Source organism: Nomascus leucogenys, chromosome 9 (assembly GCF_006542625.1).
Source record: "Nomascus leucogenys isolate Asia chromosome 9, Asia_NLE_v1, whole genome shotgun sequence".
Classification (NCBI taxonomy): domain Eukaryota; kingdom Metazoa; phylum Chordata; class Mammalia; order Primates; family Hylobatidae; genus Nomascus; species Nomascus leucogenys.
The window spans coordinates 35,628,310-35,654,546 of NC_044389.1; the positions used below are offsets into that span (position 1 = coordinate 35,628,310).

Sequence of the window (26,237 nt, forward strand, 5' to 3'; positions counted from 1 at the left end):
GTGGAGGGGTAGGTCCACAAGCGACACGGACCTGAGCCCCTCCTAGAATTTGGCACCAGATGTGAGGTTCTTGAATCGGTTTGAACCGCAAGAGCGCGCCAACAGACAACACGAGGCGGTGTGGAGCAACATGGTGTTTTAATGAGTGCCTGGTTTCAGGTGGGCTGAGGCCTAAAATGGCGTCAGCCCCAAGTGAGGATGGAACAGGGGTTTTGTAGTCCTCTGTAAACAGTAAGTGTCCCAGTCTGATGTGACTGCTATGTAGTACCTGGACGGCCTCTTTCTTGATCTTCAGGGGTACATGTCTTCCAGCCAAGGTAAGTGTCTTCTGGCCGGCTCTCTTCCTGCTTCTACTGTCTTGCTGACACATGCTGCTGATGAAAGCGGCCTTGCATCTTGGGACTGGGCCTGAGAAGGGAGCAGTTACTCATCCCTTCAAGCTTTCAGGCCCTGAGGAGAATCTTTGAACCCCCTGCATCACTGGCCACCCTCCTGATAGATCCCTGCGATGCCAGGCAGGAATGAGCTGCTTGGGTATCCAGAGAGCTCCCAGTACCTTTCTGCTACTTCCCCTACCCCTATATTTTGCTTGGCTTGGTTCTCTAATTTGACTCAGCTGCACGTAAAGTCAGGAACTTCTCCCACAAACAGACCTTCAGCTTCTCCAGTGGGGATGTGTATTCGGGAGAGGGGGATCTCCCTTTGCCACTTCCATTGTTGGGGCACTCACAGTATTTGGGATGTCTCCCAGGAGCAGTACACTTCCTGCAGAGGGTCTGTTGTCCTCTCAGAATCGCTGGTCTGTTCTTGCAGTTGATCTGCAGCTAAAATTCACAATGCAAGCCTCTGCATGCTGCTCTGTCTGGAGCTGAAAGCTAGTCCTGCATCCCATCTGCCATGATCACTGGAAAATCCTCATTTATTTTTTAAAGGGTCCAGAAACTGCTAATCTATAGAGATAGAAATTAGATTAGTGGTTGCCTAGGGCAGGATGGATGCAAAATTTCAGATTGGGAGGTTAAAGGCTATTGTATAGAATTTTTTGGAGATAATACTGATTGTTGTAGTGCATGTAAAATTCTGTGAATATACTAGGAAACAATGAACTGTACACACTAATTGGTGAATAATATGGTATATGAATTATATGTCAACAAAGTTTTAGAAGACATTCCTTGCACCATGATATTAAAAAATGCTGTTTCAGTTGTATAATTACTTCTTCTCTCTATGTCAAGGGCACCGAACAGGCAGGAGACTCTCACTTGCCACTGTTCTTAACAGTATTATAAAATAATTACATAAGACAGGTTACTCATCAATCTTTTGTTTGTCTCCTTGGCATGCACCTATTCAGACTGTTAATATTATGTATGTACTTTGAATTTTAGCAGTTATATTTTAACTTGATTGATTTTTTTCTCAGATATAAGTATGAGAAATGACAGAAAGAAACAACAACTGGAAAAGAAGCATTGCATAAGAACAGGATGTCTCTGAAATGGACGTCAGTCTTTCTGTTGATACAGCTCAGTTTTTACTTTAGCTCTGGAAGTTGTGGAAAGGTGCTGGTGTGGCCCACAGAATACAGCCATTGGATAAATATGAAGACAATCCTGGAAGAGCTTGTTCAGAGGGGTCATGAGGTGACTGTGTTGACATCTTCGGCTTCTATTCTTGTCAATGCCAGTAAATCATCTGCTATTAAATTTGAAGTTTATCCTACATCTTTAACTAAAAATGATTTCGAAGATTCTCTTCTGAAAATGCTTGATAGATGGACATATGTTGTTTCAAAAACTACATTTTGGTCATATTTTTCACAATTACAAGAATTGTGTTGGGAATATTATGACTATGATTACAAGCTCTGTAAAGATGCAGTTTTGAATAAGAAACTTATGACAAAACTACAAGAGTCAAAGTTTGATGTCGTTCTGGCAGATGCCCTTAATCCCTGTGGTGAGCTACTGGCTGAGCTATTTAACATACCCTTTCTGTACAGTCTCCGCTTCTCTGTTGGCTACACGTTTGAGAAGCATGGTGGAGGATTTCTGTTCCCTCCTTCCTATGTACCTGTTGTTATGTCAGAATTAAGTGATCAAATGACTTTCACAGAGAGGATAAAAAATATGATACATATGCTTTATTTTGACTTTTGGTTTCAAATTTATGATCTGAAGAAGTGGGACCAGTTTTATAGTGAAGTTCTAGGTAAGTCATGTGTCTAATTGGTGCTTATTAAGTTCTAACTGTTCTGTGCCTTTGAAGGTGAGCTTATATAAATATAATGTCAGAAGATAGTGTTTTTAAGGGAAATTATGTATTGCAAATGTAAGATGATCTATCAATCTCAAAAAGATTATAGAATGTTGACCTTATAGAATCAGTTAGAACCCTGGGTCCATCACTACTACAGGACACCCAGAGAGTGATAAACCTTCAATGTAAAGCACTTATGATTTCTTTAAACCATCACATATCATTTTGCTACACATTTTTTTATCTTTAAAAAAAGTCAATAGATACTTCAAGAAACATCTTCATGAAGGCAGACACATAAATTTAGTATTTACACATATTTCTAGAAAAATTACCAATGCAGGATTGAGGAATTTGTTTCTCTTTGAGTACCTCAGTTTCCTCATTTAGAAATTAAATTTTGTTTTTCATGTAAGAAGAAGGATTCCCTCACAGTTGAGAAATATAGTGGCTTTACTCCAGAAACAGAAGCCTAAAACTTGAGATTTCTAATGTTCATACATTCCTTCAATAACAGCTTGACAATTATTTCTTTCAAAAACTGAAATCTTGTTGAAAGTGAACATCTAAGTTTTAATCTATATTTTATTAAACTGCATCTCTGCATCAAAGAAAATAGGGGCCAAATTAAGGGAGAGCACATCTCTATGTCAATAAATTCTGAAAATTTTTTAATTCTCATTTGTAAATATATTTATTTTAAAAATCTAATTATATTCTTAAGATGAATCAAGACAGTAGTAGGTATAAAGATTTCAGTGTTAAGCTAAAAAAACTCATGGTTTACTTGGAGAACCAAGGATCAAGGGACTAGCTTAATAAATTGTAGACGCTAGAGTACTTCCTGGAAAGCTGTTTTCATGGGTAAGGTAAGATGAATTACTTGTGGAACTGAAAGAGTTGTTTAAAGGTGTATTTGTTACTATTGCAGCATCACAGAGAAGACAAATATGTATTTAAGTTCATAGGGGCTACATTAGTCCATTCTCACACTGCTATATAGAAATACCTGAGACTGGGTAATTTATAAAGAAAAGAAGTTTAATAGACTCATGGTTCCACATGGCTGGGATGCCTCAAGAAACTTAGAATCATGGTGAAAGGCTAAGGGGAAGCAAGCTTGGATCTTCTCACTTAGCGGCAGGAGAGAGAAGTGCAAGCAGGGGAAATGCCAGACACTTATAAAACTATCAGATCTCATAAGAACTCACTCAATATGATGAGAACAGCATGGAGGAATCCACCCCATGATCCAATCACCTGCCACTGGGTCCCTCCCTCAACACATGGGGATTATGGGAATTATAATTCAAGATGAGAGGAGATTAGATTTGGTTGGGGACAGCCAAACCATATTAGTGACTTATTTTAATAATTATTTATGATTGTGAATATACTGATGTTACATTAAAGATGTAATATCTTCTTACAGATCTCTGAATACTTTGCCTTCCTTATGTATACATATGAGCAATATGTGCAATATATAAAATTTAAATTATGACTATATATAAATGTATTTATATATATTTTATCAATGCACAGACATTTTATATATCTTTGGGTATGTTATTCCAAGTCCTTTCAGGAAAATACCTGCATATTCAAATAACAATTCTCATGTTAGCTATCTTTTGTTTTGTTTTGTTTTGTTTTTTTTCCATCAGGAAGACCCACTACATTATTTGAGACAATGGGGAAAGCTGAAATGTGGCTCATTCGAACCTATTGGGATTTTGAATTTCCTCACCCATTCTTACCAAATGTTGATTTTGTTGGAGGACTTCACTGTAAACCAGCCAAACCCTTGCCTAAGGTAAATGTATTCTTGTTTCATTTGTTTGCTTGACATTTTCAGAAGGAATGGCTGGATATATTTCTTTCAGAGTGTTTAACTCAGAGTGAGGGGAATATGGGAGGTCAGAAAAAAGGACTTGCTGCTAGAAAATCATATATTTCTATACTATCACAAGTATGTGAATGTTATTGTCATTAAAGACCAAAGAGGATTACTAGGAAGATTTTGAAAACAGGGTTAGTTAAAGTAAGGCCTTCGTTGTGCAACCCAAAAGATAGTATGATTCATTTCTTCAAAAATGTTTGTAGAGTGATTAATACAAACCACAGGTAAGTGCTGGATTTTCAGAGAATAAAGGTAGCACACTTTCTGCTCCCTCATGCCTTACATTGTACTTCGAAAGATAGAATAAAAACAAGTGAAAAAGAAAAGTCTAAAAGTGTTATAAGGAAAGACCACAATGATAAAGAAATATGCAGAAGAGATCCCAAACTCATCGACAATTAAAGTGAGTACTCAATAATGTGCAGAGATAGGTGAAATGATGAGGGGGTGAGAAAGACACAAAAAGAAAAACAGAGGCCAAGCAAGGTGGCTCACACCTATAATCCCTGCACTTTGGGAGGCAGAGAAAGGATGATTGCTTGGGCTCAGGAGGTTGAGACCAGCCTGGGCAACATGGTAAAACCTCATCTCTAACAAAAGTAAAAATAATAGCTAGGCATGGGGGTGTGTGCCTGTAGTCTCATAGTCCCAGCTACTTAAGAGGCTGAGGAAGGAGGCTTGCTTGAGTCTGGGGGCAGAGGCTGCAGTGAGCTGAGACCACACCACTGAACTCTAGCCTGTGCAACGGAGTGAGACTCTGTCTCAAAAACAAACAAATAAAAGAACAAAAAAGTAAAGGCTTGCATTAAGAAAGAAAAGTAGAAAAGCAGTAAGGGCAGTTCCCAAATTTAGTTTACAGGAAAAGGTTGAGTAAAGAGTCAATGATGGGCCAGATGCGGTGGCTTACGCCTGTAATCCCAGCACTTTGGGAGGCCAAGGCAGGCGGATCACCTGAGGTCAGGAGTTTGAGACCGGACTGGCCAGCATGGTGAGACCCCGTCTCTACTAAAAATACAAAAGTTAGCCAGGCATGTTGGCAGGTGACTGTAATAGCAGCTACTTGGGAAGCTGAGGCAGGAGAATCGCTTGAACCCGGGAGGCGGAGGTTGCAGTGAGCCGAGATCACGCTATTGCACTCCAGCCTGAGCAACAGAGTGAGACTCTGTCTCAAAAAAAAAAAATATATATATATATATATATATATGAAATTTGATATACCCATTAAGGACAATGGAGAGCTACTGAAAAGAGTTAAGAAATGAAGAGATATGATCAGATTTCCTTTCAAAAAAATCCCAATATTCCCAATGTATAATATTACAAAAAGGCACATTTATAAAATGTAAAGATCATTTAGGAAATTTTACATGAGTTTAGGCAATCATGACTACTTTTACAATAGTAATCACAACTTCATATTGTGCTGTGTGGAAAAAATGTAGTTACCACAGATGAAACACTTAAGTTGTCTCTGACACATAGCCAGTGATCCAAAAATATTGTTGATATTATGATTATTTTAGTCATTATTTCTAATACTTTAAATTAGCTAACATGTGCCAGCCATTTAAGATATCAGTCTTCATTTAATAGTGATTGATTTTCCAACACATCAAGATTATATTCTCTAGCAAAGTCCTAGAGAACAGATACTCTGTGTACTTGTTTAAATGTAAATGTTTAAGTTTGGGCAGTCAGTTGAACAAGCTGGAAAGCTAAAGTTGTTTTGTAAAGGTGGAGGCTCTTCATTAATATTCTAGCTTAAAAGGTAATTCTGTGTACTCTTATCTTATTCTCAAAAAAAAATCTTCTCACTCACATTAAAAGAAAGTGATAGTGCCAGTAGCAGGGGGAAGAGAGTAGGAGAATAAGGAGGAGAGGAATAAATGACTAGTAGTACAATAGTGATTATTACTAATACTAGCATGATCTCAGCTCACTGCAACCTCCACCCTCCAGGTTCAAGCGATCTGATTCTCCTGCCTCAGCCTCCCAAGTAGCTGGGATTACAGGCACCTGCCAACACACCTGACGAATTTTTGTATTTTTAGTAGAGGCAGAGTTTCGCCATGTTGGCCAGGCTGGTCTTGAACTCCTGACCTCAGGTGACCCGCTTGCCTCAACCTCTCAAAGTGCTGGGATTACAAGTGTGGGCCTCCGTTATTGTTAACTTGCAGAAGGTAGACTTGAATCCAAGTAAATAATTGTGCAACTGATTCTCTAATTCTTCTGTACACAAAATAATTGTTGCCATAAATTTGCTTGCTTTTCCATTATGTATTAGATTCTCAGATAATGTTTGTATATTTCAAAAGAATAAGACTCTTGCCAAAAAGTATCAAGTGTTTGATGCCTATCATATAGGCATTGCCATTATAATATACTCACATGAAACTGTACAGAGGATAAATCATGATGGTAAGATTCAATATTGGTAGCAAATATTCATTAAAAACTCTGGAAATAATTCAAATATCTTACATTAAGAAATGGTTAAAAATTTATATAATGTGCATACCAAGCCATTACAATCCTTTTTTCAAAAAAATGTTTAATTACGCTGTCAGCCGTGGTACAGGTATAGTTGGAAACTAAGGAACAAAATGATGAGTAGAACAAGATCACGATTTTTTTGTAGAATAAAAAGGAATATACAATGAGAATAAAATTTTCTAAATAAACATCACATATGTACATTGAGTTATATAAATAGAATTAAACCCATAATGAAATGGTACACATTTTAAATTGAGATAGAGATATGGGTAAATGATTTTCTTTTTCTAAATTTTCATACTTTTATAAGACTACTTACATTGATCTTCTGTTACCATTACTTTCATAAAGACGTCACAGAATGAGATCAGTGCTGATCTGTCTATAAAGAGATGTTTTATTACTTCAATACTGGGTGGATGAAGAAGATTTTTGGCAGTGAATGAGACAAAACATTGAACTCAAGTTACATTAAATGTGGCTACAGGCAACTGCAATTACACTGAGTTCCTGGATGCCTCATGAATTATCTCTAATAGCCATACACTGAATCTCCAATTAAAACTGATGTCAGGCCAGGCACAGTGGCTCATGCCTGTAATCCCAACACATTGGGAGGCTGAGGTGGGTGGATCACGAGGTCAGGGGGTCAAGACCAGTCTGGCCAAGATGGTGAAACCTGACTCTACTAAAAACTGAAAAATTAGCCAGGCATGGTGGCAGGTGCCTGTAATCCCAGTTACTCAGGAGGCTGAGGCAGGAGAATTGCTTGAACCTGGGAGGCAGAGGTTGCAATGAGCCAAGATTGCATCATTGCACTCCAGCCTGGGTGACAGAGCAAGACTCCATCTCAAAAAAAAAAAAAAAGTCATGAAGTTAAATTATATTTTTGAAAAATACTTACCAATCTATGGTCTGCATTGACATATTTTAGAATTTCTTTATTTGTAAACAGTTTTATAAAGAAATTTCCCCCAATGATCTATCATTGTTATGATAGAAGGGGTTGGTCATTATTTTACTGAGAAAAAAAGAATTTAGAACAAAAGGGACAACAGCAACAAAAAGATGAGTATACAATTTTCATATGATATCTAGGAAATGTATGGGTCTACATTTCTTTTTCTCTTACTCGGTGTGAGAATACATTGAGTGATATGGCATTAGAGAATGGATTTAAGTTTAAAAACAGGAACACATCAGGAAACACAAGTCAGAATAATTCTCATTCATTTCGAAGCAAACACATATTCACCAGGAGCTTCATATAGTGTGAGGGAGCTACTCTAGAGGGTGAGCAGATCTCCACTGGAGAAAGGCCTGGTGACCTCTCCCATTGTGGTTCAAGTGCTCCCTGTGAGACATGGCAAAGTGATCATGAGGGTCCCTCACATTCAGTTATAAATAGCACATCAATTTCACAGTGTGATTTCAGGACAAAAGGTGTCATAGTCATACCTAAACAATGACCTGAGAAATAAGATCACTTAATTATGGAACTATATAGTATATAATACTGTATTATAAATGAAATTCTCAGAAATATTTCCCAGAAATTCCAAACCACAATACCAGACTGTTGAATGTGAGTGATTCTTATACTTCAGCTTTTAAGGCTTTTTGGGGGGTGAGGGTATCGGGGGGAAGTGAGGGGTAGTGCAGTAAGACTAGGAAACTCTAACTAACTTTAAGTGAAATATAAATGGTTAGAGAGCTAAAGAAGCTAAATAAATGTAGATGTAAAATCATTCTAATCGTAACTAACTTTTCCTCATTGCTCATAGACATGTAATGGCTCCAATGACTCCTAACTAAAAGAACTGAACAGAAAACAATAAAATAAAATGGCCCCAAATAAACACAAGAGATTTAGTAGAGCTACAAAAAAAATAGAATTAAAGCCAAGTAAAGCTACCTTCAATAACCTATGTTAGTAATTATAATATTATAAATAAAGTGTCTGGGTGTAATATTTTCTAGCATTATCTCTTCCTACTGCAGTGTCATAGCTTTGTTTCAGTTCTTCCTTACACACACATACATACATGCATATGCACACATATTTACACAAATTTGCATGAAAGATCCCACATATATTATATTACACATCTCCTTTCAAAGCAACTGAATGATTAGGTCAGTTTAAAAAATTACTCCAATAGCTTCTGACTTTCTCTTCTTAGGTGTTTGTAACAATCCTGTCAATAGTGTTTTCTATGCTGTTGCTCTTTTCTGATAGAACAAATTCTTTCTTCACAGGAAATGGAAGAGTTTGTGCAGAGCTCTGGAGAAAATGGTATTGTGGTGTTTTCTCTGGGGTCAATGATCAGTAACATGTCAGAAGAAAGGGCCAACAAGATTGCATCAGCCCTTGCCCAGATCCCACAAAAGGTTAGATAAAGTGCCTTAATTGTGAATGGCTACTAAATGAATCTGTTAAACTCTTCAAGAGTCCATTACAGAAATGTTCTGCCTGAAAATTTAACTGCTATGATAGTTCTAATTATCTCAGACATCTGTTCAAAACAAAAAACATATATGGAAGATCTTAAGATCATAACGAGAGGAGTTTCAATTGATAATAACGTTGGCATTAATATTGTGATCAGAAGGAAATACATTTAAGAGGTGCTAGTGAAGTTTCATATTATCATGGTATGGTAGGCAGGTACATAGAAATCACTAAATTCTGCCCTGTCATTTGCTCCTTTTGGTTTACAGGATTTTAGAAAGTACAATATACACTGTAGATATTATCAAAAAGCAGTTAAATTTTAATAACTTACTGTACTATCACAATAACAATAAGCAGGTATTGAAAAAACTTTGAAATGCATCATGTAGCTTCATCTTACCAAGCAATCTGGCTGTTTTTACTTCCCATGTATTGGAATAGGTCTATTTAGTGTTCTGTTCAGGGTGCCATTCAGAGAAAGAATGTCCTAGCCTGACAAACCGCTACTCTGGAAGTACCCACCTAGCCAAGTAGATTTAGAGAAAAAAAAAAAAATTGTCTGCTCTGCTGGCTTGGGTGCTGCTAATGTCTTAAGCAGAAAAATGTAATGGAAAGGGTGGATATAGAATCCTGCTTTTAAGGTAGACTGTGTGTATTATTAAATGTGGCCCAACAAAGGCTATGCTTTAAGAATCAGATTAGTGCCTTCTGCAGATTAAGAAGGAGCAGAAAACATAAATAAACATGGTAGGAATTTATTTTCTAATCTCTACAATCTTTGTGTATTTTCAATTTACACTTTAGTTTCTTATCTGACACAGCCCTCTCCGAATGATCTATGCAGGTTTTTGCTGAAAACACAGAGTTACTTTAACACTCCCATATGAAATACAAGGTCAACACTTGTAAATTCTACTCCAGTTCATAAAGATTGCTTGGGAATTCTAAAATCAGTACCTTAGTTTAGTACTAGACATGGTAATGACTGGCTATAGCTGACCATATATCAATGCTGTCAATGCTATGTAGTGTGTCATCTAAGTGTGAAAGATCAGTTAAGCAAAATGTAGCAAAATACAATTTTATGCATTTTCAGCATCTGTATTGTTAATCATGAATTGTCAATGGGTTCTTTTTTCCTACATTGTTAGCATTTACAAAAGTAGCAATACTGATAACAGTCTGAATTTGTGTCAAACACTGCCACTTGAAATTTTTCCTGAAAGTAGCACTTGATAGTTAGCAAATTAAAAGAAATTACACATACTACATATGTAGCATTATTTCTCACCATATGCACAGTTTAAATATTTAGTCTTTTGTAATCAATGATGTCAAATTCATAACATAACTTATGACTAGTAGACAAGTGGATATAAGTAAACTCATATCACTCAAAAATTAATAAATTTATATTAAATTTGGAAGGTTACAGCTAGTATAAACTATGTAAAATAAATGTGTGGGTTATTACTAATTTGCTACTTTTTTTGTACTAGATTTAAGACTAACAATTCTTAAATATTTGAATATTTCATTGATAATCTTGTGAACCCCAAACATCTGAGACAGGTCTCAGTACATTTAGAAAGTTTATTTTTGCCAACTTGAAGCAGGGAGGAGGCATTCCTTTGAGTTTCTTATTAGCCTCTCCAAGGAGGCAATCAGATATGCATTTATCTCAGAGAGCAGAGGTGTGACTTTGAATAGAATGGGAGGCAGTGATTTGCTTAGTGACTTTGGGGCCCCAAGGCTTATTTTCCTTTTACATTAAAAAAAATCTTTTGGAGAAAGCATTTTAGAAGAAAATGAGTCTCTGGTCTCAGGTTTTCTTCCGATCTCTAATGGCAAGGATGGTTTATTCCTAAGCAGTTCCTGAGTTATTAGGAAAGTTCATCTTTAGTAAGTTGTGAAGTCTCATGTCCTATGAAGACAAAATAAAGGGAGGAAGGGAGAAAAACAAAACCAAACAAAAGAACAATCCTGTAAAATTAATATAGGCCACATTACTCTGAAGTCCATGTATCAGTAGGCAGGTATGAAAGTGGATTATGTATGTAAATTGGTTGCTGTTGTTTTCTTCTGAAGTTGAAGTTGTCCAGCTTAATTTGTAGGGCTTTATGAAAGCATGGCTTAGATTACAGTGACTCCAAATTAGGAAAAATGGTGGGGCGGGGGAGGAAAATAAATCTGAAGACAATATTTTGAAGATGTGTGGTCATGAAAAATTAGAATTCAGTCTAAACTGTAGACTGTAATAAAAATTGAAAATCATTAGGCAAGACTGTAATCTAACAACAGGTGCACAGTAATTTTTAAAACATAATTTTTCTCTCTTCAGTTTCCCAATTTTACTAAAGTCAAACCATGGTAGAACTGATTTGCTTTATTATACTTGGCCTGATTATTTGTATACAGAAGAGGAAGAATAATTTGTTATTTACATAGGCTTTTAAAGTGGCTTTGATGGATCTTTGTCTTATAGAAAGAATCTCAGATAAGACTTTTTCAAAGCTGAGGCAAATCATAGATTTGTACCATCAAATATCTATGAGTTGGGTGAATTCCTCTCCTTTTGGGGTTCAAAAATAAACTTGGTGCTCCTGGGCCTGTCAGAAAGTTACATTCTTTGCTTAACACAGTTCAGGAACCCTGTACAGGGACCTTATAGATGAAGCTATGAGGCCAGTTTTCTCAAGGGGCTTTTATTGGCTCCATAAGTCAAGTTTGATTCCCTAAAGGAAAGCACAAAATTCCAGTGAAAGCCTTGGTAAAATAAATGGTTTCTCTAATTGTGTTTTGTTATAAATGAAAATAGATTCTTATTGCACTTATGCAAATAACTATATTGACAAAAGTAAAAAATACTCACAAATAGTTTCCAAATTCTGAAGAAATCAGGTAGAGGGAAACAAATATGTTCTAAATTTTGTTCATAAGAGTATACTAAATTGTTAAAAGCTGTTAATAGCTCAAAAAAAAAAAGATTCCTTGACTCTAAAAAAACACAAAACAAAGGATCAGCAATGTTTTAAGCAAAGTCAAAAAGATTACTTTAGTTTTCTGTTAGTTCAGTCCATGTAGTTAATTCCTGTTCTGCTTGATATTCATGAACATTTTAGTTCTCCAGGAGTCCTGAAAGTTTTTCTTCTATTATAATGTCACAATCTCCAAAATTATCGAAAACTTTTTTTGAAGAGCACCTGTTAGAATTTTATGGCTGATTATAAAACCACCTTCTAAAGAGGACCGAAGTCGGACAATTGTCTTGGATGACAAAAAGTTTTAGGGTAGCCTCAGTCAAAGACACAATGGACAAGGAAATTTGTTACCTCTGTAGCACACAGTAACTTAACAAATATAATTGTTACTGATAATGTACACACTAAGTCATATCAGAATTATAGGAGTTTCCCATAATTTTGGAACACATACCAATAACATATTTATATAAATACAGCTCAAAAAGACCAACCACCATTTCATATTTGAAAATGTTTCCTGTATAATTTTTATACCAAAGAAGCCAAATTATGTCATTTTTGGACTTTAGGGAAACTAATAAATTAAAGGATTACTTAGGTCAGAAAAAAACATAATTTATTAATTTGTTTGGAAAATTTCTCAACTATCAAAGGTTTAAAACACTTAATATCAGAGGTAAGATAAATCATTCATTTGACTAAAGTGGTAACTCAAGGATTTCAAAAAAAGGCAAAAATCTTCATTCTTTGAGAGAGGAGACTCAATTTTCCAAACAATAAGCCCTAATAAAACAGCATGAAGCCAAATATGTTTGTGTTTCAAAATTGTATGAACAATCTGTAAAATTCTAATCTTGACCATAAGATATAACTTTCCTGAGCCTTTCATAACCTTTATAATCTTTATTAAGAAGTCAGGTTATGCTTCCAGAAAACCTTATTAATCTGACACAGGGGCCCATATGTTGGTCTTGCATTAGTGTGTCTTTGACATTAATGATTAATTTATAAATAAACTAACTTATTTTATCTCTCAGTATCAGTTCTTACAATCTCACACACCCACCTCTTCTGTGATAGTCCCTGGACCTTGAGGAGCTGAATAGCTTTTAGAAAACACTGTTAGCATTATGCCACAACAAACAGAACTTGAGGAAAAAAACTTAAATGAGTTGAAAATGAAGGATAGTGTTGCTATTTCACACCCTTTATAGTTTAGCTTTGAAACCAAAATGATAACAGTCTTTTCCCAAAACAAACCTTACTGCCTGTGGACTAGATTGCTTAATGCCACAGGGTTAGAAGTTATGATAACCTTACTTAATTCAAGATGTGGATATTTTCATTAAACCAACATCAATGTCTTATTTATTAAAAAATTACACAAGCAAAGATCATTCTATTTTGGGCTTGCTTTACAGTTTTGTAACCCGTATGTCAAATTTTGACACCTTAAAGTATTTGGCAAGAATAACTATGAAATTGCTTGATTAATAAATGCAAACAAAAATGTATGCTGGAAATTTTTAAGACATTTCTAATATTGTCATACTTTAGCGATAATTGTAAAGCTATCTTATTTATACAAGATTTTATTTAAGTTACATAAACTTGAAAAAGTATTTGACTAATCTTTTTTTCTGGCAAAGTATTTAATTCAAGCACTTTTATTTTCTTGAGCCAATTAATTAGAGCTCTTTTATATATTTTCAGTAGTAAAACTTTGTGTACAAAACACATAATTACAGACACATATTAAGCATGCCAGTATAAGTACATCTTATAGATTTATGAAAACTACTTTTTGCCATATTAGACTTCCAAATTCTTGATAACCTGTTTCAATAGGTAATCTGTATGAATACTTGATCACCATAGGCAGTTGTAAGCTAAATAGTCTTAAATTTGCATATTAAAAGAAACCAAGTGAAAATCAAATAGCAAAATTTACACCATGAGGTACAGAGAGAAAAAATTTGGTGTGCTGCGAGGAAAATAAAATGGATTTAATTGCCTATTAAACATAAAATTATAGAAATTATAATGGCCTTTTAAATAGATGCAAACACATTACACACACACAAAAGATTCTATGGCTTTTACTTCAGAACTTTAGCCATGAGATAAAAAAAATTGACCAGCTTACAGACAAAAACCTGTTGAATCCATACTGTGGTTTTTATCTTAATAGAAAAATAAAAGCAAATTTAAAGCAAGAAGAAAAGAAATTTTTTTAAAAAGAGAGAACTTAGGAACTCTATAGCTTGCAGGACAACTTTAAGCCTCTTAATGTATATGTGCACAAAGACCATATTACCTTCATTTTACATAAATTCTGCCAAGTAGAGGTGTCATAAATCCTAATGGGCGATATCAGGGGATCATTGCCTCTTACATGACTCAGTTTCTCTCTCCAGAGGTCTATGACCTCTGAGAGGGCTCAAAATGCTGGGTGATCTGCTCTTATATGTGTTTCCTTGACTAGCCTGGTTTTAAAAGTTAATTTTTGTTGGGGATTTCCCTGCGGGACACTGCATGTCATAGGGGGTCAAGCCCAAGACACTCCCACAAGGCCTCCAGTCACTTAGGGGTGTCTTTTGGCTGAGAGGAGCAAATGCTCTTTCTCTCTGGAGATGGGAAAACTCAGTCTCTCATTTACCTATGTAAACCATAGTTCAGTTTCTCATGCAAATCCACACAGACAAGCCAAATCGAGATTAATTTGGGGAATAAAAACAATAGAGGAGACCCTTTACAATGCATCGCCAAACTAGAATTAGGATCCTTAAACAACAACTTCCTAGGAGGAAAAAAATTACAACAGTCAATACTACTTCCTGTATTCTGTACTCAGCCACCCCCTACTTTTAACTCTCATCTGCCATTACACATGCCAAGGTAAAATCCTCTCACAGTACAAGGTAATCTGTGGTAATCTCAAAGCCAAAGAGGTCAGGTCATTCAACATAGGAAAACAGAGCTTTGGACTGAAGAAAAAATCTGCCCACAACTCTTGTAACTCCATAGAGAAAACAGAGCACCCCCAAAGTGGTGAGTGGTGCCCTTGTTCTGAATTCTTTAAAAGAGTTCAAGTCATTAGAAGCCTTCTCTAGATTTTTTGTACTGCAAATGGCACAAGGCAAAAGGAGGTATAGGGTGGAAGAAAAGTAAACAAAAGAACACTTGTTTTTTTGAAGACAGGAAGCAAACACAGAAACCAAGAGCATGGTTTTTAGGTTTTGTTTTGTTTTGTTTTGTTTTCTCTTTTGCGTCTGCAAAGAATTTTAGCCAAATTAGACAGGCTTTGTTACCCACAATTTGGAATTCTCACTCAGATTTGATCAAGTCAGGTAAAGTTTGTCAAATCTGATGGGAGAAATACTGGAATGTACAAAAAAATCCCAAAAGTGTGATCACTAAGCACTGTAATGGTAAGGAGAAATTAAGTCCAGCTAGTTGGTAAACATTAACCAAGACAAAACCCCAATTCAGCTATTTACCTAAGGATGGGTTTCAGGCAAAAACTGCCCTCTGCCATCCTAGAATCAGGAAAGAAACCTCAAATTCATCCTCCCTCCTGGGAACGAGCTCAAACTCCATAGTTACCTGACTTCCATTGTCATGGAAACAGGAAATATTGCCTTTCTTGTAGGAAGCAAGTAAAACTCCAAAAAAAAAAAAAAAAAAAGGAGTTGTACAGCAAAATAAACTTTAGATCTTGACTGAATTTTGGGGTATCAGGGATTCTCTGGAGGGGTTGCTCCCAGACCTCAGCCAATTGTCTTATTTGTTTGAGCCCTAAAGTTAGCTCATGCTGGTACCAAGCACTGATAGGACTTTTATCAAAGGTCAGGGAACCTCCACTCAGAATCTCTTGATGGTTACCAAAATATGAACCCTGAATATCTGAGAGAGTTCCCAGTAAATTTAGAAAGTTTATTTTGCCAAGGTTGAAAATGTGCACCCATGACACAGCCTCAGGAGGTCCTGATGACATGTGTTCAAGGTGGTGGGGGGGGCAGTTTGGTTTTATACATTTTAGGGATACATGAGACATCAATCAACATATATAAGATGAACATTTGTTCCATCCAGAAATGGGGGACAAGTAGAAACCAAGGCAGAGCAACTTGAAGCATGGAAGGGGCTTCCAGGTCATAGGTAGATAAGAGACAAATGGCTGAATTCCTTTGAGTTTCTGATTAGCCTCTCCAAATGAGGCAATTAGATAGGCATTTATCTCAGTGCGCTGAGGGCTTACTTTGAATAGAATGGGAGGTAGGTTTTCCCTGAGCAGCTTAACTTTTTCCTTTAGCATAGAGTTTGGGTTGCCAAGATTTATTTTCCTTTCACAATCTCATGTGTCTAGCTATTATGTTAGAAATGTCATTATTTCTTTATATACCAAATTGATTATAAGAGTAAAGACATTAAATGTGGGTATTCAACTTACCTCAGATTTTTAGTAGTTCTCATTACTTGACATCACTTCTTCTTATTTCTTCATCTTTTATATGGATTAACTAACTGATTATTAATCTCTTCAGAATTCTAACATGCTATGTTTTTAGAGTTCTATTCATTGAACAAGATATTTTCCTTGCCCTAACAGGTTCTATGGAGATTTGATGGCAAGAAGCCAAATACTTTAGGTTCCAATACTCGACTGTACAAGTGGTTACCCCAGAATGACCTTCTTGGTAAGACTCTGGAGAACAAATACTGAATATATTAGTAACAGCCAATTAGAGTGATAATAGTTCAACATAAAACAAACATATTTAGCATTTATTATTGGAAAACTAAAAAAACAAATTTAACTACTTTATATTTATTTTCCAGTCTTAGTATAAAAAGAATACACTATAGTAGTTGGCATTTTATTACATACAGTCACATTCTTTATGGTCAGAATAAAAATCTCTTTGTTCAGGTGTAATTTCCTCACACAGGTTTTAAATAACTTCCTGGATTTTCTGTCTGTCTCCTATTTCTACAACTTTAACTCTGTTCTTTCCCCTACTGCAGGGTTATTTCAACAGGCACTGAAAAATAGCAGACACTCTTCTATTACCAGTGACTCTACTTTCTATGGGAATAAATCACCAATCTTTATCATGATAAAATGATAACACACTTCATGATGATGTGTAACCAGTCCTTCCTCAGCCCCACCTCCACCCTACTCCCTGCTGCCTTTTAAAAAATTAAATATTTTAAATATTTTAAGTATTTAAATATTTTTTACATATGTAAATGTGACTTCATTATTTATAATACTAAAGAGACCATGTTCTTGTATATCCAATCTTATTTTTTTTGCACATTTTAATTTTTTAATTAAGAATATGCTTTTTCATTTTGTTAACCTGGCAATTCCTCTGAAATTCAAAAACAATTTCAATGCACTTTTGTGGGTATAATGTTACCTAGGGAACAGTTTTGCTGTAAGTTCTTATATTGTGCATTTCTTATTCAATTCCAGTATCTTATAATTAATAATTTTTTAAAAATTCATCCACTTTTAGGTCATCCCAAAACCAAAGCTTTTATAACTCATGGTGGAACCAATGGCATCTATGAGGCAATCTACCATGGGATCCCTATGGTGGGCATTCCTTTGTTTGCAGATCAACCTGATAACATTGTTCACATGAAAGCCAAGGGAGCAGCCCTCAGTGTGGACATCAGGACCATGTCAAGTAGAGATTTGCTCAATGCATTGAAGTCAGTCATTAATGACCCTATGTGAGTATTGCAATTTTGTGACCAGGTGGTATTTATAAATTATTTTGTCAACAGTGAATATGAATTTTAACCCATTTTTAAGAGACTAATTTTGAAGGGATTGAAGTGATTTAACCAGTGTAAAATCTGTTCTTACTTTCCACCAGACAGTTATTTCAAAGTTACATTTCAACCCCACAGATTTAATGGTTTACCAATAACTGCAATGAATTATAAAATCAAAAAAATTAAAGATATGTAGATAATTATTTTAAATATTTTTAATGATAGAATACACAATGAAAAGAAATAACAACTAGAGAAATATGATAAAATATTTCAATTCAATACCTAAAATTTCTGAAAGTATGAATCTATTCTTTCTCAAAAATTTATTTTTATTATCATTATTTTAAGAAATGTGATAATTACAATTTGCATAGCATAACATTCACTAAAACTTAAAATCTAAATATATTTAGTATGTTTACATAGTTATAAAGCCACAACCCTAAAGAACATTTTAATGAATTCACATTAAACTCGTAATGTATGAAGTCACTCCCAATAAACCTCTAGTCCTAGAAAAATACCAACTTACTTTGTTTCCCAATAGATTATTCTCTTCACATATTTCATATAAATGAAATCATACAATTTATGGTGTTTTGTAAATGACTTCTTTCACTTAGCATAATTATTTTTAGTTTTATTTATGTTGTAGGATGTATCAGAACTCATTCATTTTTATTTCTATATCATATTATTTGATATGTTTATACCAAAATTACCCATTTATCTGGTCATGGACATTTTAGGTCTTTCCAATTTTGGCACTAATGAACATTGTTATACATATTTTCTGTGTAAAAATATGTTTTTATTTCTTTTGAGGAGATATTAGGAGTGGAATTTCTGAGGCATATGGGAAATTGTTGTTTATGAAGAACTGCTGAACTGTTTTTTAAAGTATTTGCGTCATTTTTCATTACCACCAGCTGGATAGGAGGGCTCTAATTTCTTCACACTCTTCCCAACACTTGTATCACCTGTCTTTCTATTACAGCCATTCTAGTGTGTGTAAAGTGGTCTCTCTTTTCATGTGCTTACTGGTCATTCACACATCTTCCTTAGATAAATTTCTATTTTAATCTTGTGAATATTTTGTCTTTTTCTATTTATCTTATTCTGGATTCATAAGAATTATTTATATATTATAGATACAATCCCTTATCAAATATATGATTTTCAAATATTTTCTTCCACTATGGACAGAATAGATTTTTTTTTTACTTTTTGGAAGATGCTTTTTGAAATACAAAGGTTTTAATATTGATAAAATAAATATGTAATACTTAACTTTTCCATAATCCAAAGGAAATATTATGGAAAATGCTGTGCCTAGACCAGCTACCATCAATTCAGAGTCTGTTACTCCTACCAATATTATTATGATGTAAGGTGGTACCAGCTAAGGGAATACATTAAAAACACTTTATCAAAAAATTAGTAAGACAAGAAATGATTTAAGATACTTCAAGAAAAGTAAGAAAGCAAAGAAACATAAAACAGGTTAGAAAATAAAATATATATATATATAGAATAAGATGGTGGATTTAAATGTGAACTAGAGAAAGAAATAAAGGGTATTCAAATAGGAAGAGAAGAAGTTAAATTGTCTCTGTTTGCAGATGACATAATTCTGTAGTTAGAAAACCCCTTTGTCGCAGCTCCAAAATTCCTTAAGCTGATAAGCAACTTCAGCAAAGCCTCTGGATACAAAAATCCATATGCAAAAATCACAAGTATTCCTATACACCGACAATACACAAGCAGAGAGCCAAATCATGAATAAATTCCCATTCACAATTGCAACAAAGAGAATAAAATACCTAGGAATATGCCTAACAAGGGACGTGAAGGACCTCTTCAAGGAGAACTAGAAACCACTGCTGAAGGAATTAAGACAGAACACAAACAAATAGAAAAACATTCCATCCTCATGGATAAAAAGAATCAATATTGTAAAAATGGCCATGCTGCCCAAAGTAATTTATATATTCAAAGGTATTCTCATCCAACTACAATTGACATTCCTCACAGAATTAGAAAAAAAACTACTTTAAATTTCATATGGAACCAAAAAAGAGCCCATATAGCCAAGACAATCCTAAGCAAAAAGAACAAAGCTGGAGGCATCATGCTACCTGACTTCAAACTATACTACGAGGCTACATAACCAAAACAGAATGGTACTGGTACCAAACAGATATATAGACCAATGGAACAGAACATAGGCCTCGGAAATAACACTACACATCTACAACCATCTGATCATTAACAAACCTGACAAAAACAAGCAACTGGGGAAAGGATTCCCTATTTAATAAATGGTGTTGGGAAAACTGGCTAGCCATATGGAGAAAACTGCAACTGGATCCCTTCCTTACACCTTACAGTAACCAAACCAGCATAGCACTGGAACAAAGACAGACATATAGACCAATGGACCAGAACAGAGGCCTCAGAAATAACACCACACATCTACAGCCATCTGATCTTTGACAAACCTGACAAAAACAAGCAATGGGGAAAGGATTCCCTATGAAATAAATGGTGCCGTAGAAACCGGCTAGCCATATGCAGAAAATGGAAACTAGTCCCCTGCCTTACACCTTATACAAAAATTAACTCAAGATGGATTAAAGACTTAAATGTAAAACCCAAAACCATAAAAACCCTAGGAGAAAACCGAGGCAATATCATTCAGTACATAGGCATGGGCAAAAATTTCATGACACAAACACCAAAAGCAATGGCAAAAAAAGCCAAAATTGACAAATGGTATCAAATTAAACTAAAGAGCTTCTGTGCAGCAAAATAAACTGTCATCAGAGGGAACAGGCAACCTACAGAATGAGGGAAGATTTTTGCAATCTATCCCTCTGACAAAGGTCTAATATCCAGAATCTACAAGACACAAACAAATTTACAAGAAAAAAACAAACAACACCATCAAAAAGTAGTCAAAGGATATAAACAGATACTTCTCAAAAAAAGACATTTATGCAGCCAACACACTTATGAAAAAAGCTCAATATCACTGATCATTGGAAAAATGCAAATCAAAACAACAATGAGATACAATCTCATGCCAGTCAGAATGGCGATGATTAAAAAGTCAAAAAACAAGAGATGCTGGTGAAGCTGGGGAGAAATAGGAAAGCTTTTACATTTTTGGTGGGAATGTAAGTTAGTTCAACCATCATGGAAAACAGTGTGGTGATTCCTCAAAGATCTAGAACCAGAAACACCATTTGACCTAGCAATATCATTACTTGGTACATACCCAAAGGAATATAAATCATTCTACTATAAAAACACATGCACATGTATGTCTACTGCAGCACTATCTACAATATCAAAGATATGGAACCAATGCAAATGCTCATCAGTGATAGACTGGATGAAGAAAATATGATACATGTACACTATGCAATACTATACACCATAAAAAGGAATGAGATCATGTCTGTTGCAGGGACATGGATGAAATGCAAAGCCATTATCCTCAGCAAACTAACACAGGAACAGAAAACCAAACACCACATGTTCTCACTCATAAGAGGGAGTTGAACAATGAGAATACATGGACTCAGGGAGGGGAACAACGCACACCAGGGCCATTTAGGGCATGGAAGGGGAGTGAGAGTATCAGGACAAATAGCTAATACATGAGGGGCTTAAAATCTAGATGACAGGTTGATAGGTGCTGCAAACCACCATGGCACTCGTATACCTATGTAACAAACCCGCACATTCTGCGCATGTATCCTGGAACTTAAAGTAAAAATAAAACTGTTTTTTAAAAAAATGTGAACCGACCAGTTGTCGTGGCTCATGCCTGTAATCCCAGCACTTTGGGAGGCTGAGGAGGGCCGATCATGAGGTCAAGAGATCGAGACCATACTCCTGGCCAACATAGTGAAACCCTGTCTCTACTAAAAATACAAAAATTATCTGGGCATGGCGGTGTGCACCTGTAGTCCCAGCTACTTGGGAGGCTGAGGCAGGAGAATCACTTGAACCCAGGAGATGGAGGTTGCAGTGAGCCGAGATAGTGCCACTGCACTCCAGCCTGGTGACAGAGCGAGACTCCATCTCAAAAACAAAAACAAAAACAAAAACAAAAAAAAAGTGAACCTACTAGTACTCACATTAAATTCAAATAGACCAAAAAGAAAAGAAAAAATAATGATCTTTGAAGTCTTTTATTTAAGGAGATAAAACATTTGAAATACACAATTAAATGTAACCTATGTGTTATATAGGTGTGTCTGTGTGTGTGTGTGTATATATATATATATATATAGCACATATATCTGTATATATGTATCCATACATATATCTCTGGTTGTGTGTGTGTAGACAGAAAATAAACATTTTTAAAAGAGTTTATGGAGACCGGGTGAGGTGGCTCACACCTGTAATCCCAACACTCTGGGAGGCCAAGGTGGGAGGATCACATGAGGTCAGGAGTTAAGAGACCAGCCTGGCCAACATGGTGAAATCCTGTGTCCACTAATAATACAAAACTTAGCCAGATGTGGAGGACGAGCACCTGTAGTCCCAGATACTTGGGAGATTGAGGCATGAGACTCACTTGAACCCAGGAGACGCAAATTGCAGTCAGCCAAGATCACTCCATTGCACTCAAGCCTGGGTGACAGAGAGAGACTCTGTCTCAAAAAAAAAAAAAAAGATTATATGAAACAGTTACCTGGATTTACTATATGCTGGGCCATAAATAAACATTAAGTAAATTGTATAAGATTCAAATTCATAAAAATTATATGTTCTAGTCATACTAGAAATAAATTATAAATCATCCAAAAATGATAACTAAAACAATCTCTGATTCTTTAAAATAAAAAATATTTTTTAAAAAATTCAGTCAACAAAAAATTCTAATTATAAATATGCCTTTCTCTCATCAACTATTCTTCCAAGTACACATCCAACAAAAATGAATAAATATGTAAACCTAATAAAACATACAAATACCTTAATACCATAATTATTAGTAAGGTCAAAAAATGTTAACAACACAAATATCCATTAATCATAAAATGAAGAGATCATCTGTGGTCTTTGTCAATCAACTGAATACACCGGTGCAATTAAACAACTGCTAAACAAAAACAGACAGAAATGAATATGTATTATTTAATTCAATTATATAAACAATACTAATCTATGATATTAGAAATCAGGTTAATACTTACTTTGAGGATAAAAGTAGTGACTAAAATGGCTCAGGAGGAGAGAGTTCTTCTAGGCAGTTTGTGATAAATTGGTGTCTTCACTTTGGGATAATGTTTTAGATAATCTTAAATTTTGAGATACTCACACAGTGTATATACATTTATCCTATGTATTTCATACTTTAAGTTTTATTGTAGAAGACATATAACATGTTTTAAAGTTCCAGAAATCAAATAGCAAAGTAAGCACAAAGCTCTAGAGAAATCCTATGGGTGCCTATAGTGTGGCCAGGAAAGGACTCTCTAAGGGGTATTATTTAAGGGGAAGCCTCAAAAAGAAATAGAAGCAAACCTCAAGTAGTTGCAAGAAAGAATGCTCAATGAGAGAGACACAGGGGACAAAAGGTGTAAAGGGGCTAAGGTGAGAACACCTTCAGGGGTTTAAAGAACAACAGAAGGCCATTGTCTCTAGAAGAGAGTGTACAGGGGGAAAGGGTTAGGACAAGTAGGTGCCTGTGTAGAGTTCTCTAGACCAAAGACAGATTTGGATTTTATTCTTAATGTAACAAGAAACCAGATGGAAATCTTAACAGGTGAGTGTCATAATTTGATATTGATTTAGAAAATATTCTGGCTACTAGAAGGAAAACACGGTAGAAGACAGAAAATTAGAGTAGAAGCTGAGAAACTAGCTAGGAGGCATTTCACCAGTTGTGACACAATTTTTCTTTAAATATGTCAAAATGGGCTGGGCACAGTGGTTCATGTCTGTAGGGTCAATGCTTTGGGAGGCAGAGGCAGGAGAATGACTAGACCACAGGAGTTCCAGACCAGTATGGGCACTACAGCAAGACCTCATATCTAAAAAAGTAAAAAATAAAAAAAAAAAAAAATAGCCAGGCATGGTGGTGCACAGCTGTAGTCCCAGTTTCTCGTGAGGCTGAGGTGGAGGATTACTTGAGGCCAAAAGGGAAAGGCTACACTGAGCCATGATCATTTGACTGCACTCAGCCTGTGTAATGGAGCAAAAGCCTGTCTCAAAAAATAAAAAATAATTAAAAATATCAAAATGATCATTCCCAGATTCTATTTCCACTATCTTACTTATAGCACTTAGAATGGCTCACAATATTTTCTGTTCTAGAAAAACATTAACTTTCCCAACTAAAATTCCAGTTTTCATTTTTAAAGGTATTTGTCAATTATAAAACTCCAATTTAAAAACCAAACTTTCTGTAATGACATACATTAAAACTTTGAAATTTTATGTCAATTCAGTCACACTTACTTTGAATCATTTGTGTGACACTTTTCAAAGACCATGCATAGACTTGATATGCTTAAGCAATAAATTTACTTTTAATGTTGATATCTTTATCCTTCAGCTATAAAGAGAATGCTATGAAATTATCAAGAATTCATCATGATCAACCAATGAAGCCCCTGGATAGAGCAGTCTTCTGGATTGAGTTTGTCATGCGCCACAAAGGAGCCAAGCACCTTCGGGTCGCAGCTCACAACCTCACCTGGATCCAGTACCACTCTTTGGATGTGATAGCATTCCTGCTGACCTGCGTGGCAACTGTGATATTTATCATCACAAAATGTTGCCTGTTTTGTTTCCGAAAGCTTGCCAAAACAGGAAAGAAGAAGAAAAGGGATTAGTTATATCAAAAGCCTGAAGTGGAATGACCGAAAGATGGGACTCCTCCTTTATTCCAGCATGGAGGGTTTAAATGGAGTATTTCCTTTTTCCTGTGACAAAATGTCTTTTCACAACTTACCCTGTTAAGTCAAAATTTATTTTCCAGGGATTTAATATGTACTTTAGTTGGAATTATTCTATGTCAATGATTTTTAAGCTATGAAAAATAACAATGGGGGGAGGGATAGCATTTGGAGATATACCTAATGTTAAATGATGAGTTACTGGGTGCAACACACCAACATGGAACATGTATACATATGTAACTAACCTGCACATTGTGCACATGTACACTAAAACTTAAAGTATAATAAAAAAAAGAAAGCAAAAAAAAAAACCAACTCATTTTTTTTTAAACCTAGAAGGAAAATGTGAGAACGGAAACAACTTTTACTATTTAATTTGAAAATAAAGTGTCATCCAAGCCATAAAAAAAAAGAAAAGAAAAATAAAAATAACATAAAACCTTATGGGCTTATATTGAAATTTATTATTCTAATCCAAAAGTTACTGAACTTCCTTACGTTTCACACATTGTATTTGAACACAACATTAAGAACTCCACTCATAGTATCAACACTGTTTTGCAAATATTCGGAATATTTTGGCTTCATTTTGAGCAGAATTTTTGTTTTTACTTTTGCCAATGAAATCTTCAAGGTTTAAATTATGTAAAAAGTCTCACTCTTCCTTTTGAGATTGCAAGACCAATAGTGTTCTTTGGCTTTTACTGTGTATTCAGACTTAGCATCAGTTCTTTTCTAGAAGACATGGCAAGTTTATTCCTAGAATGAAAGATAGTTTAACATACAAAAATTAACACGTATGTTATACCACATTAGTAGATACAGATCTACATAACAAACTAGAAAGCCTAGAAATAAATCCATGAATATATACAGCTAACTGATCTTTAACAAGAGTCCCAAATATACTCAATGGAGAAAGATGAGTTTCTTCAAAAAATGGTGCTGAGAAAACTGGATGTCCACAAGCAAAAGAAAAAAAGTGAACCCTTGTTTTTTATCATATACAAAAATCAACTCAAAATGGATGAAAGACAGCAACATAAGACTGGAAACAGTAAAACTTTCAGAAGATGGAGATCTGGCAAGATGGTTAAATAGGAGCAGCTCCTGTCTGCACCTCTCAGTGAGACCAATGCAGAAGGCAGGGTGTTTCTGCATTGCCAGGGATCTTCCTCCCACAGCCAAGGGAAGCCATAAGGGACTGTGTTATCCAGCCCAGATATTATGCTTTCCCCCTGGTTTTTGCAATCCACAGAGCAGGATACTACCTTCTGTGCCGACACCACCAGAGCCCTGGGTTGCAAGCACAAAACTGGGGCGCTGTTTGGGCAGACACCGGGCTAGCTACAGGAGTTTGTTGTTGTTGTTATTGTTTTGTTTGTTTGTTTTGTACCCCACTGGTGCCTGGAACA

General features: G+C 35.4%; 1 protein-coding gene across 3 annotated transcripts; it reads left to right on the forward strand.

Annotated features, from left to right (window-relative positions):
* The first annotated feature begins 1,458 nt into the window (after positions 1-1,458).
* Positions 1,459-25,266, forward strand: LOC100591991 (UDP-glucuronosyltransferase 2B15). 3 transcript variants are annotated; one of them, XM_012499360.2, is made up of 7 exons: positions 1,491-1,785; positions 2,140-2,214; positions 3,930-4,078; positions 8,921-9,052; positions 16,713-16,800; positions 17,629-17,848; positions 24,477-24,756. In XM_012499360.2, the coding sequence occupies exons 1-7, from the start codon at positions 1,491-1,493 to the stop codon at positions 24,754-24,756; spliced, it is 1,239 nt and encodes a 412-aa protein (XP_012354814.1). The 3 variants fall into 3 exon arrangements, with proteins under 3 accessions (XP_003268480.1, XP_012354814.1, XP_030674701.1); XM_003268432.3 differs by having other exon boundaries at positions 1,459-2,214; positions 24,477-25,266; XM_030818841.1 differs by lacking the exon at positions 2,140-2,214 and having other exon boundaries at positions 1,491-1,962.
* Positions 25,267-26,237: the final 971 nt, after the last annotated feature.

Coding starts and splice junctions, on each gene's coding strand:
- LOC100591991 (XM_003268432.3), top strand. CDS start 1,491: ATGTCTCTGAAATGGACGTCAGTCTTTCTGTTGATACAGCTCAGTTTT. Junction 2,215..3,929: donor GTTTTATAGTGAAGTTCTAG/GTAAGTCATGTG, acceptor TTTTTCCATCAG/GAAGACCCACTACATTATTT. Junction 17,849..24,476: donor TCAGTCATTAATGACCCTAT/GTGAGTATTGCA, acceptor TTTATCCTTCAG/CTATAAAGAGAATGCTATGA.